The sequence below is a fragment of the Mastomys coucha genome, unplaced genomic scaffold, assembly GCF_008632895.1.
Source record: "Mastomys coucha isolate ucsf_1 unplaced genomic scaffold, UCSF_Mcou_1 pScaffold21, whole genome shotgun sequence".
In the NCBI taxonomy this organism is placed as follows: Eukaryota; Metazoa; Chordata; class Mammalia; order Rodentia; family Muridae; genus Mastomys; species Mastomys coucha.
In genome coordinates this window covers 96,676,130-96,689,688 of record NW_022196904.1, presented here as the reverse complement: position 1 = coordinate 96,689,688, position 13,559 = coordinate 96,676,130, and the positions used below count along the sequence as shown (strand labels likewise).

General features: G+C 37.2%; 1 protein-coding gene and 1 pseudogene across 1 annotated transcript; one reads left to right on the top strand and one right to left on the bottom strand.

The window, feature by feature from the left end:
• Positions 1–1,810: 1,810 nt before the first annotated feature.
• LOC116101340 lies at positions 1,811–2,528 on the top strand (annotated as a pseudogene).
• Positions 2,529–5,744: 3,216 nt separating this feature from the next.
• Positions 5,745–6,680, bottom strand: LOC116102761 (olfactory receptor 477). Its single transcript, XM_031387788.1, has one exon. It carries the CDS (start codon positions 6,675–6,677, stop codon positions 5,745–5,747), a length of 933 nt encoding a protein of 310 aa, XP_031243648.1. The 5' UTR covers positions 6,678–6,680.
• Between the last annotated feature and the right edge of the window lie 6,879 nt (positions 6,681–13,559).

The window sequence follows — 13,559 nt, the reverse complement described above, 5'->3', positions numbered from 1 at the left end:
TAAAAGTCTTAGAAAGATCAGGAATTCAAGGCCCATACTTAAGAATTTAAAGACTTTTTAGAATTCAGTGAAAATGAAGACACGACATACCCAAATTTATGGGAAACAAAGAAAACAATGCTAAGAGCTAAACTCTTAGTTCTAAGTGCCTGGAGAGAGCATAAACAAGCAGCTTGACATCACACATGAAAGCTCTGGAACAAAATGAAGCAAATGTACCCAAGAGGAGTAGATGGCAGGAAATAGTTAAACTCAGCGCTGAAATTAGTCAATTAGAAAGAGAGAACAATACAAAGAACCAACAAAACAGAGAGCTGGTTCTTTGAGAAAATTAACAAGCTAGATAAACTCTGAGCCAAACATTAAAAGGCAGAGAAAAAGTGCCCAAATTAACAAAATTATAAATGAAAAAAAAGGAAACTTAACAACAAAAACTGAGGAAATTAAAAAATCATTAGGCTTACTTCAAAACCCCGTAGTCTGTGAAATGGGAAAATCTAGACAAAGTGGGTGATTTTCTAGACAGACACCAAAGTTAAATCAAAACCAGGTAAACTATCAAGAGTCCCATCAACCTGAAGGAAAAAGAAGCAGTCATTAAAACACTCCCAACCAAAAGAAGCCTAGAACCAGATGGTCTTAATACAGAATTCTACTGTGCTTCAAAGAAGAGCTAATACCAATACTCTGCAAACTATTCCACAAAATAGAAACAGAACAAATACTACCTAATTAATTCTATGAGGACAATTACCCTAATACTTAAACCACACAAAGACTAACCAACAAAAGAGAACTCCAGACCAATTTTGTTTATGAATTTCAATGAAAAAATACTCAATAAAATTCTCACAAACTTAATCCAGGATCACATCAAAAATATTACTCACCACTATCAAGTAGGCTTCATTCCAGGGATGTAGAGATGTTTCAACATACAAAAATCCATTAGTGTAATCAACTAAATAAATAAACTAGAAAAAAAATCACATGATTATCTCCTTATATGCCTCTGACAAATTCCAACAGCCCTTTGTGTTAAAGGTCATAGAAAGATCAGAAATATAAGATACACACCTAAACATAATAAAAACAATATACAACAAGCCAATAGCCAGCATCAAGCTAAATGGAAAGAAACTAGAAACAGTTGCACTAAAATCAGAGACAAGACAAGGCTCCCCACTATCTCCCTGTCTATTACAATATATTACAATATAGTACTTGAAGTTCTGTCTAGAGCAGTAAGAGAGCAGCAAAAAGAATAAAGGGAATAAAAATTGGAAAGGAAGAAATCAAGGTATCACTATTTTAAGATGATATGATAGTGTACATATATGATCCCAAAATTTTACCATAGAACTCCAACAGGGTCAGCTCTGGGGTGCAGACAGAAATCAGAAGGATCCTGTCCCAAGCCGCTCCTCAGTTCCTGTGCCTGAGGGTTCCAGGCAGTTTCCTCTGAGTAGCAGTAGTGGTTTTACCTGCACTCACAGGTTTGTCTGCACTCCTGTGATACTAGCTCTCTCTGGTGGTATTTCCATCTTTCTACTCTTTTGATTGTGGGTCATACATAGAATACAGCGTGCCTTAAAACACTTGAAACATTATCATCATCTGTAGCATCATCTCTGGGTTATTATATCAACAAGGTTATTAAATCCTAATTTCTTCATAGACCCACACTCATGACTGATGTGGAAGCATTAATCAAAGTACTCTCTAGTCAAAATACTTTGACTAGAGAGCCATCCCCGGCGCTGTGAGGCTGCTGGTCCCGAACGGGTTTCCCAGTGCTCCAGGCCTGAGGGGCTTCAACCCAGCAGCGGCAGTGGCAGCTCTTGCCAGCCCCCGGGACCAAGGACAAGCCATGGGGCCATGCCCTGAGTAGCAGAAAGAGAATGAAAGAAGTAGATAATCTTGACAGTATAAAAGAAGAATGGGTTTGTGAAACAGGACCTCCTGACAGTCAACCCGTCAATGATAATCAACAAAAGGACTGTGAATATTTTTTTGACAGCCTTTTTTGAGGAAGGAGGGAAGGCTGGTGCCAAATGCTTGTCTCCCACTGAACAGAAGAAACAGGGAGTTACCTTCAGAATTATGGGGAGTTTTTGATAAAGAGGAGGTGGATGTTAAAGTTGAAGATTAAAAAAAATGAAGTGTGTATGTCTACAAAGCCTGTGTTCCAGCCCTTCTCAGGACAGGGCCACAGACTAGGAAGTGCTACACCAAGAATCATTTCTAAAGCAAAGAGTGTTGAAGTTGACAATAAAAGTACTTTGTCTGCTGTTTCACTGAACAACTTGGAGCCCATTACCAGGATCCAGATCTGGTTAGCCAATGGGGAAAGAACTGTCCAAAGATTTAACGTTTCTCATAAGGTGAGCCACATCAAAGATTTCATTGAAAAATACCAAGGATCTCAGAGAAGCCCTCCCTTTGCCCTGGCAACAGCTCTTCCTTTCCTCAGGTTTCTGGCTGAAATGTTTACATTTTCCAATGTATGCTGTAATCATTCAGATTAAACTGTCTCACAGTGTCACGAACCAGGTTCTCTCTTGGCCGAAGGGAGAAAAAGGACCTGAAACACAGAGTTCGAGAACAAAAGGACGAGAAGCCAAGTTGAGGAGTTCCAATCAAGGCTTGCCACTTTACTTTGGGGGTTCAGCATTTATACACAAGAAAGCGAAACTGGATCTCTAGGTTATAAAGACATTTACATAAACAATGTGGGAGGAGTCAGAAAAAAGTCAAGGGGAAGTCAAAGGGAAAGCCGGGCTGCCAGGCATGCCCACTCTCGAAAGTGGCGGTCAACAGCAGATGTCCTCAAGCGGTCAGTTTGTTTTCATGTAACAATGTCCTCAGCCAGCAAATGTGTCAGCCACCAGTCATACCTTCCTCCAGAATCCTCGAAGGTGGGACTCAGGGCAGTGGGCCTTTGTCCTAGACACAGCAGGCGTGAGCTGACAGTCTCCAGTTGTAAGCTCTGGTGTTGAGGAGCTGAGGCAGGAGGGAGGGACCCAACATTCAGAGACTCCAAAAAACTGCCGAGCCTTCTAGGAAACTTTGATAGTTTTTATTTTTGAGCGACTGAGAGAAATGATGGTTGGAAGTAGACATGTAGAAGTGGGAGACAGAAGTCAGTGTGACTAAACTTGTGGTTTGAGGGCTTCTTAATCCCTTATGAGGGGGTTCAGTCATCACAAGCTAGGACAGTGACATGGCTATAAGGCAAAGTAAGGGCACTTTTCTCAACAGGCTATTCAGAAAAAAAATCTATTTTTCATATATTAGTTAGCCAATATGATATATTAAATAGCTGTATCATTAATCTTAATGTGGTCTAAATCTTAATGTGGTCCAAATTGGCAGAGTATTCAGCTAGCTAAATCAGCATCAGCATTCAAATATTATTTCCAAACAGCAGATATTTATATAAATGTTAGCTATCTCAGTTTTTAAATAGCAATATATTAAAATATTATACATGACATTAAAAGCATCAATGTAATTATTCTATTGCTGTGCTTCATCCTAGGAGCTTTTCAGTTTCTACTCTGTTGGCAAAAGATTCTCAAATATTCATTTGGCAACAGTATCCAAGATGTGTAGTCTTCTAGGAATAAAATTGTGTAGCTTAGTATAATATCAATATTAATCTGTCTACACAGTTATCTATACCTTCTATATGTAGTTTTATGGGCTGGGAATATAGGTCAGTGGTAGAGAATATTTGCCATGCATACATGAGACTCTAGGTTCATTCGATCCCCAGCACTACAAAATTTAAAAAAGAAAATGCTTTAAGTTTATAATGTAAAAGCACACACAAAAAAATTCTCCAAAGCTCGGTGGTGTTGGCCATGCAGGCCTTTAATCCTAGCATTTTGGAGTCCTCCGAGTTCAAGGACAGCCTGTCCTACAGAGCTAACTAACTTCCAGAGTTACACAGAGAAACCCTGTCTAGAAAAGAAAACTCAACATTTTCAAATATTTACTCATTTAAAAATATCTTTGGAACTGCCTGCAGTGGTCTCACATCAAGCTGAGAGGGGAGGACCACTTGAGCCAAGGAGTTCAGTTAGCCTGAGCAACAGAGCAAAACCCTGTCTCTGATAGTAACAACTTTCCCACCCAGAGATGGCTCAACCGTTAAGAGCACTAGCTGTCTTTGCTGTTTATGGAGTGAATTTTCAGCACTCACATGGCAGCGCACAGCCATCTGAAACTACTGCTCCAAGATATCCGTCTCCCTCTTCTGACCTCTGTGGGCACTGCACTCAAGTTATATGTAGACATACATGCAGACAAAACATTAAATTTTAAAAAATTAATAATTTCCAAAGAATGGAAAGATTTATCAAGAAAGGTGGCATTGTATTTCCTTTTCTCCAAAACTGTAATGTCTGATTTAATAAAGAAAAAGACTCTCACCTGTTTCACAAAAAAAAAAAGAAAAAATACTTTGACTATAAAATGGCCTTCTAAATTGTTACATGTACCATTATGTCAGAAGTTCGAATTTAATGTGTATTTAAACATGGCTGGAATGCTAGCATTTGTACAAGTGTGTTTCATTTTCCTGAAAGTGGGAATCAGGGCAGTTTCCCCAGGTCAAATATGGTTATGGTGTACATAAACTAGACATTCTTCATAAAACGAATTTCCCTAAGATTAATGTGATACACTAACTAAGGCCTACTTTCCTTTTTTTTATTTATTAGATATTTTCTTTATTTACATGTACATTTCTCCATTCCCAGTTTCCCCTCCAAAAAACAAACAAACAAACAAAAACAACAAAAACAAACCCCTGTTGCCTCCCCCCTCCCCATGCCTGCCACCCCGCCCTCTCCCACTTACTGGCCCTGGCATTCCCCTACACTGGGGCACAGAACCTTCACAGGGCCGAGCTCCTCTCCTCCTATTGATGATCAAATTGCAATCCTCTACTATACACATGCTGCCAGAACAATCAGACCCCTCCATGTGCAGTCCTTGGTTGGTGGTTGAGACCCCGGGAGCTCTTGTACAAATCTTGTGTATCATTAACAGTGTTCACAACATTAGATTTATAATCACATAATATAGGTCAAGTGTGTGAAAAACAGAGCCAAAGGAATTGAATCAAAACTTGTCTTGCATGGAACATAGAATCAGAAGGAATGGCTCTACATCTCTCTGGAGAAACTGCCTGATTCCTCCATGGCTTGATATCCACCTCTGTAAACTAAGTGCAATTTAAAATGTCAGGATAATAAACTTATTATACAAGCTAAATGTTAAGCCAAAGATTATTGGTTTCTTAGACTCTGAGTTTCACTATTAATCTTATATCCTTCTTCCTTCATGATTATGTGGTAGACCAACATTTATTTTTCACTGTCCAGACAGTCTTTTTCCAAACTAAGAAATAACAATGCCACCTTATTTGTTTATTTTTCAAAATAAATGGATTCCATATATAATTGATTTATAGCATATGCACAAAATGGCAAGACTAAATTATTGTTTGTTTCATAAACAGAATAAATAAAACATATTGACATATTTGGTAATTTTTTAATAGTAATAATTATTGCTGTGTTTTTATAAATTGACTGACACCAAAATGTCTTCTTACACATTCAAGTGTTTAAAGGGAAAGTTGATGAAAAGGAATAGGACTTTAACTTACACAAACAGTTAAATAGCACTTACTAGGCACTAATAGTGGCATGCATATATAAAATCTTTAAAGTCTATGGAAATATTCTGACAGTGGCCTTCCTGAGAGCCTCTTTTACATCTCTGTTTCTCAAACTGTAGATGAGGGGGTTAAGCATGGGGATCACTACTGTGTAGAATACGGACAGTATCTTGTTCTGTTCAGTAGAGTAGTTTGACTTGGGCATCACATAAATGAAGGTAATGGTTCCATAGTAAAGAGTGACTGCAGTAAGGTGGGAGGTGCAGGTGGAGAAGGCCTTCTGCCTGCCCTCAGTGGAGCGCATCTTCAGGATGGTGATGAGGATGTAGGTGTAGGAGGTGGCTATGACAAACACTGTGATCACAATGATGGATCCAGCAGAGATAGAAGGAATAATTCCAATAATGGAGACATCTGAGCAAGAAAGTTTCAACACAGCAGGGAAGTCACAGAAAAAGTGATCTATCTGATTTGGTCCACAGAAGGACAGACTCAACAGACAACTAGTAAATGTCCATGAATTCACACAGCCACCCACATACGAAGCTCCAACTAAAAGGAAGCAGATCCTGGGGGACATATGTGTTGAATAGAGCAGGGGTGAACAGATGGCCACATAGCGGTCATAGGCCATGACAGCTAGGAGGAAGCACTCAACTGTCCCAAATGTCACTGCGATGCAGAATTGGGCTACACAAGCAGCAACTGAGAGTGCTACTGTATGTCCAAGGAATCCTGTAAGCATTATAGGTGTGATTGATGTGGAAAATCCAATGTCCACAAAAGCCAGATTGCTAAGGAACAGATACATGGGGGTGTGGAGTTGAGGGCAGCTTCTTATTAAACTAATGATACTGAAATTTCCCACTAAAGTAACAGCATATATCCCTAGAAATATCATAAAGAGGATGACACGCAGTGTGGAATTCTCTGTTAACCCCAAAAGAATGAATTCTGTCACGGTGGTGTGGTTTTGAGCCTCCATCTCAGATATGAAATGTCCCTGTTGAGGATAATGAGAATTTTTTTTGTTTACTATTTCTTCAATATTTTTTATATTTTTTCTTTTTTATCCCAAATATTAATCCCATCCTTTTACCAGAATTATAAATATCTGCCTTTTAATATTTAAATATTGTGTTTCTTCCTTAAATAAAATGTGAATAATCTTCTCACCCTTCTATTTCCATTACCTCTCTCTATTTGTGCAGTACTTATACAAAGTTTCCTGAAATCTTGACTTCAAAGATCTTTCCCTCAAGGTGGAGGTCCATAATTTCAATGATCTCTTGAGATTCTCCTAATGCACAAATCAATTAAGAATCTTCCAACCACTTTAAATTTGTCATTCTATAGCCTTCTTCAAAACCCCCACCAATATTTTATATTCTTCCTGTGTATGTTTTTGTGTGTGGTTGTTTTGCCCGTATGCATGTTTATACACCAGATTCATTTCTTGTACCTGGGGAGATCAGAAGATGTCATTAAATTTCCTGGAACTGGAGATATGGACAGTTGTGAGCCACCATGTCAGTGCTAGAAGTTGAATCTGTTTCTGCTGCAAGGACAGTCAGTGCTATTAACTGCTGAGCCATCTCTCCAAGGCCCCTCTTGAGTCATCTCATTCATTCACATCATGTCTACTACTTGGCCTTCCTGGCTATCTTCCTCACCTTATACTCCATCTAGTAAAATCCTATTGCTTTGTCTAATTTATTTCCAGTTCTTTCCAGTTATCTCCTTTTCTATTTTCTGTGTACCCACTTAGCTTAAGCCCCTGATCACTTTTATTACATATTCTGTTTATTTACCTTCTGACTCACACTGATTTCTTCTTACAGCTTATCATACTATGACATAATGTCCTAATTCCAATAAAAACAAGGTAATGCCACAATTTAATTCTTATAATTTTTTTAGTAATTCATGACAAATTATAACCTCATTGGTATAACACTCACTATCCTTTCTTACTTCTCCCTGCATTTAACTGTGTTTCTCACAATATTTCCATGCAGTTCTCAAACTAACCCAGACATCCACAATTGTCCCTGGTGCCTTAGCCTTCATAATTATTCTCTTTACACAGCTCTCTCTGACTCATCAGGATGGATCTGGTTCACTTTCTTTTTGTTGTAGACATCTGCTTCTACAGATAGCTGATATGTACACTGGGTTGTGGTTTTTTACTTCTTTGCATTTCATTCCCATCAAAATTTACATGATCCCATCAATAACATTTATCTCTTTGTCTTAAAAACACCCAATATTTGAGCAGAAATGTGCTAAAATTTTTTGAGTATGTGCATAATTAATATAGTAACTAGGTTTTGGAAAACTAAACATGCATATAATTTACCCTCCTGTCCAGAAAACCAGGCTTCAGAAAGAATAAAGTTAATTAAATATTTCATGTAATATGTAAATCACATCTCATTTTCCCAATTTTTAAATTGAAATTAAATAACAAATTTGGAGAAAACTCTTGAAAATTCCTTTAACATATAGTTACTATCACATTTCAATCAATAGATATTTTCTACACATCTATGTACATTTTAAATATTTTAATAGGCATTTTAGAAAATCATATGAAGAGAGAAAGACAGCTCCTTTTCAGAAAATGTCTTTCTACTAGCCCGAGCTTATCTCAAACTTGCAATGCTCCTGTTTCAATATGAGAAAACAGGTATGTTTGAGCCTGACTGGTTTAGATATATTTAAATAATTCCATGCTTAATTACTTTTCTAAATCTAAAACTGAAAGAAGTATGTGCTGTGTGTCATGGTATGTTTACAACTAAGATTTACAATAGTTATACTACTAAACCAAACTGTTCCCTATTGTTCACTGATGGGTTAGTTGTTGACTGCATTTTGATTGAAGGTATTAGTATTTTTATGTATGGTATAATTGTCACATAAGTATAATAGTATACTTATAATCAGCTCTTAAGGAGTTAAGCATTTACCAAATATAATGCTATCAATATTAAATGTATTCTAAGTCTATTTATTCTTTTAATTTTTAAAATTTCCTCAGAGTAAATAAACATATAATCAGTTTGTTGATGCGACTGAGCAACTGACTTAGTGAATTGGGAAGTCCCGTGAATCAATAGCTGAGAATGTCTGGTCTTTTATTTAGAAGATCTTCCTGTTTAAGTTACCATAGTACCAAATAGATTATCGCTTTCAATGTCTCTGTCATTAGAAGTTTGTCTTTTAAACTTATCAATTATATTCCACAAGTTTATTGGTACAAAAACTTTGGCTTTCTATATAAAAGAGATTTTGAGCTGTTACACCTCATTTGCTTTCACTTTTGTAAAATGCACAGCCCCTTTGTCCATTCCACCTACAGCATGGTTTCCACCTTTGCTGAAGTCTTCTTCAGACTGAACATAATCAGAGATGAAGAACAAACAAACCAAAAAGCAGCCTTCAGGCTCTGCCTTGTGACTGAAGCAGACTTTAAAGCAGTAACTCTCTTCTCATTCTGGCTCACACTAGTCATTCAGTAATGACTGTGAAACTGTAAGAGAAGGCATAAAGTGCATACACACACAAGTCATTTATATTAAACTTCACATGATACTTGGACTCTTTGGTGCTCAGGAAAACTGGAACAATGAGAGAACTGACCTCATATTGTAGCTTTGTTGTGAGATTCAAGGAAATTTGTGAATTGTCAAAGGTCTTTAGGCATATATAAGGGTTAACCATCACTTTATTTAATAAAAAGAAATGAAGTTTGGGTAGCTTTACAGTTGGTTAGTGTTGTGGTGATTATAGTTTTGCTTTCAACATGTCAAATAATCTTATCATAAATCCAAAAATAAAACAAATGGAGCATTACCTATGTGACCTCAGTTCTGAATTCTGCTTTGCAACTGCAAAATATGTGGACTAATGTTTTCTTTGCTTTTCTTTTCCACTGGACAATCACTATCTTGAACTCTGTTCTGGCTTTCTGGTGAGATCATGGATGCTGACCACTCCAATATCCTTTCTCTCAAGGGATCAGTCACTATAGTGGGAAATAGAGGAGATAGGACAGTGAACCTTACCTAGTTGAAATCAAGCTGTTTCTTCTTATTTCCTCTCCTTGTCTTGCTCGACTCCTTAAAACCAGCAACAATCCAGGTTTCATAGATCATCCATGTAGTACCCACATGCCTTGTGTTTATTGGTCTACACATGCCAGAAAACCACTGCACAGCAATTCTTGCTGAGGGCATGGTTCCCACAAGGGTCAAGAGCTCAAATTGTTCAAAGTACTTTTCTAATTTTCAAATTCTTTTTAAGTTATTTAAAAATCCATCCTAATAAATTCATTAGTCTTTCATTTATCATTTAGAATTGATACTGACACTCGAGTCCAAAGAGGACTTAATGAAGTGTATATATTTTATTGACATAAAGAAAGTTAGGATGTGCACACTCTGAAATGAAAATCATTAGTGCACACACTTGTCAAGAAGCCTAACAACACATGTAGAAAATATTAGGTTGGGTGCCTGTGTGCATGTTAAATAAGGAGGAGAATAGCTTAACAAACCAGGCAAACCTTCAGGGATTATTGTTACTAGCCTCTTAAGAGAAAGGTCCATGGGTTTCTTATACAGAGATGGCTCATAGAGCCAAGTGATTCATTATCTTCTGGCTTGCTTTCCCCAGGTGATACCTACCATATGACATGGCATACAATAGGATTTATTTTGTCCTGATTTCCTGAGAGTGAAATAGACAATGAAGAATATTTGACACTGAAAGTAACAATTATTTTGATGTAATGAGATGGTACTTTTCAATTATAATAACTGTCGAATCAAACTTAAAGGGAGGCTTGAGATAGTAAGAAAGAATAGTAGTGAATGGAATTAGTACTTAGACTTGTTGCCTATTTGGCTAAAGAAGTAGAAAAAATGATTCTAAAATCTTGTAGATTTAAGACTGACTTTATAAAAAGGATTTTTGAACTTCTTCCCCCATGAGGCTCAATACAACAACTTAAGAATCTCTGAGATATCTGAGCATCCACAGTTCATTAAGTCATAAGTTAAAAACTCAGAAATTATGGTGCCTGCAGCTTTGTTCCTCACTTATAATTTCTTCATTCCTGAGCATCTTTCCTAATTCAGTAAGAATTTTAGGATTCTTTTTACCATTTCTGCAGAGAAAGCATTAAAATTTGGTAGGGATTATACTGAATCTAAATACTGCTTTGCAGAACATAGCTATTTTAATAATTTTTATTTTTCCAGTTCATACATTGCAATGTCTGGTCTCTGAATCCATTTGTATCTCACTTTCTTTCATTAATGTATTACAATTTTCAGTGTGAAGGCTGTTTATATCTTCACAGATTTTCTGATAGTCTCTGTGTCCAAGAAGGTGGAACTCACACAAATAAAGCTCCATGATCTCAGTCAAAATGTTCTTTAAGGTTTCCACAGACTATTGGATAATTTTATCAAAAGTTAGGGACCATTTGAGAGAAGCTTTGGTTCAGAAATTTAAAACATTTACTGTTCCTCCAGAGGACCAAGTTTGGTTCTTAGTTCTCATTTCTGGCACTTCACAACTACCAGTAACTCCTTCTCCAGGGAATCTAATGCTCTGTTCTGTCTTCCATAGGCACCTGCACACACCTGTGGCTACATACATTCATACAGATGCATATAAATAGATAAAAATAAAAATAAACATTTAAAAATTGTATAAGTCACAGAGTCATGCTTGCTGGCCCATACCTAGCATAATAAAGAACAAAAGAACAGAATTTCTGTGCGTTTAAGGTCATCCTGAGGTATATAGTAAGTTTGACACCAACATTAGATACAGAATGAAAAAACAAAAAGTTTCTGGGTATAAAATTAGTCTTTTCCAGGGAAAAGCCTAACAACAGGTAATCCTATACCAAATTGGGAACCCTAAAAAAAATACATACCAATAATTCTGTACATAATGAACAGATTATATTTAGAAATGTTTGTGTGTATGTGTATGTGTGTACATGTAACAAAAATTGATGAAAAGAAAGACCATAAATTTAAAAGAGAACAAGAAGCCCAGGATCAGAGGTGAGGAAGACACAACATCTGTCCCAACACCGGGAGTAACTGGGACCAGCAGGCACACAGGAACTCTGCCAGCCCAGTGGCTCAGCTTTCTTCCAGTCTGTCTGAGCTGGTACCCTGAGCAGACCTTGGGCACAAGCTCCACAGCCAGTCCTACAACACCCAAAGGAAGCTCCACTCCCAGGCATTTTAACACACCCAGGATCCGAGGTGAGGAGGACACAACATCTATCTCAACACCAGGAGTAACTGGGACCAGCTGGAACAGGCACACAGGAACTCTGCCAGCCCAGTGGCTCTGGTTGCTTCCAGTCTGTTTGGGTTGGCCAGTGCCCTGAGAAGACCATGGGCACAAATTCTGCAGTCATTTCCAAAATACCCAGAGGAAGCTCCACTCCCAAGTGCTCTAACAAGCCCGGGATCACAAGATCCCAGAATCACAGGATCACAGAGACAGCTTGACTCTGAGGAGTTCTGACACAACCAGGATCATAGGAAGGACAGGTTCCAGTCAGATTTAGCAAGGGCAAGTAGCACTAGAGATAACCAGATGATGTGGGGCAAGCATAAGAATATAAGCAACACAAACCAAGGTTACTTGCCATCATCAGAACCCAATACTCCTACCATTACAAGTCCTGGACACACCATCACACTGGAAAAGCAAGATTCAGATATAAAATCTCTTCTCATGATGATGATAGAGGAGTTTAAGAAGGACATGAGCTTTTCTAATTCCTAACAAAACAGACGTCCAACCAAAATTAACCAAAAGCAATGGGGAAGTATATTTCATACTCCTCAAAGGAAAAGTACATCATGATGGACTATCTATTCTTAATATCCACACCCTAAATACCAGGAAAACCACTTTAATAAAACAAATATTACTCTAGCTTAAATTTTACATTAAACCTTACACATTAATAGTGGAAGATATCGATACCCTAGTCTCACCAATAAACTGGTCATTCAGGCAAAAACAAAACAGGGAAATAATGAACTTAGCAGACATTATGAATTAAATAGATATAACAGATATCTACAGAACATTTCACCCTAAAACACAAAAGGCTGTACATTCTGCTTAGCACCTCACAGAACTTTCTCCAAAATAAACCACATACTCAGTCACAAATAAAGCCTAAGCAGGTACAAAAAAATTAAAATGATGCCTAGCATCCTATCAAACCACAACATATTTAAGGTGGACTTCAACAACAACAACAAAAGGCCTACAAACTTATGGAAAGTGAACAACCCTCTAATAACAACTACTGGGTCAAAACAGAAATTAAAGAAATAAAGCATTCTTAGAATTCAATGGAAATGAATGCATGACATACCCAAAGTTGTAGAATACAATGAGTGTTATACTGAGGGAAATTCATATCACTAAATACTTTCACAAAGAATTAGAGAGATCTCATGTCATCAACTTAACAGCATATCTAAAAGCTCTAGAATTAAAAGAAACAAACATATTCAAGCAGAACAGATGGCAGTGCATAATCAAATTAAAGTCTGAGATCAATGAAATACAAACAAAGAGAACATCAATGAAATAGTTGGTTCTAACTAAAAGGCACAAAGCAAACATCCAAATTAACAAAATCAGGGGATTTAACAACAAACACTGAGAAAATCGGTGTATGCAAATATTTAGAAAAAAATCTTAAAGAAATGGACATTTTTTGTCCTTAAGTTTGTTTATGTAGTGCTCTAAGATCAAGAATTGACAAATGGGACCTCATAAAGTTGCAAAGCTTCTGTAAGGCAAAAGA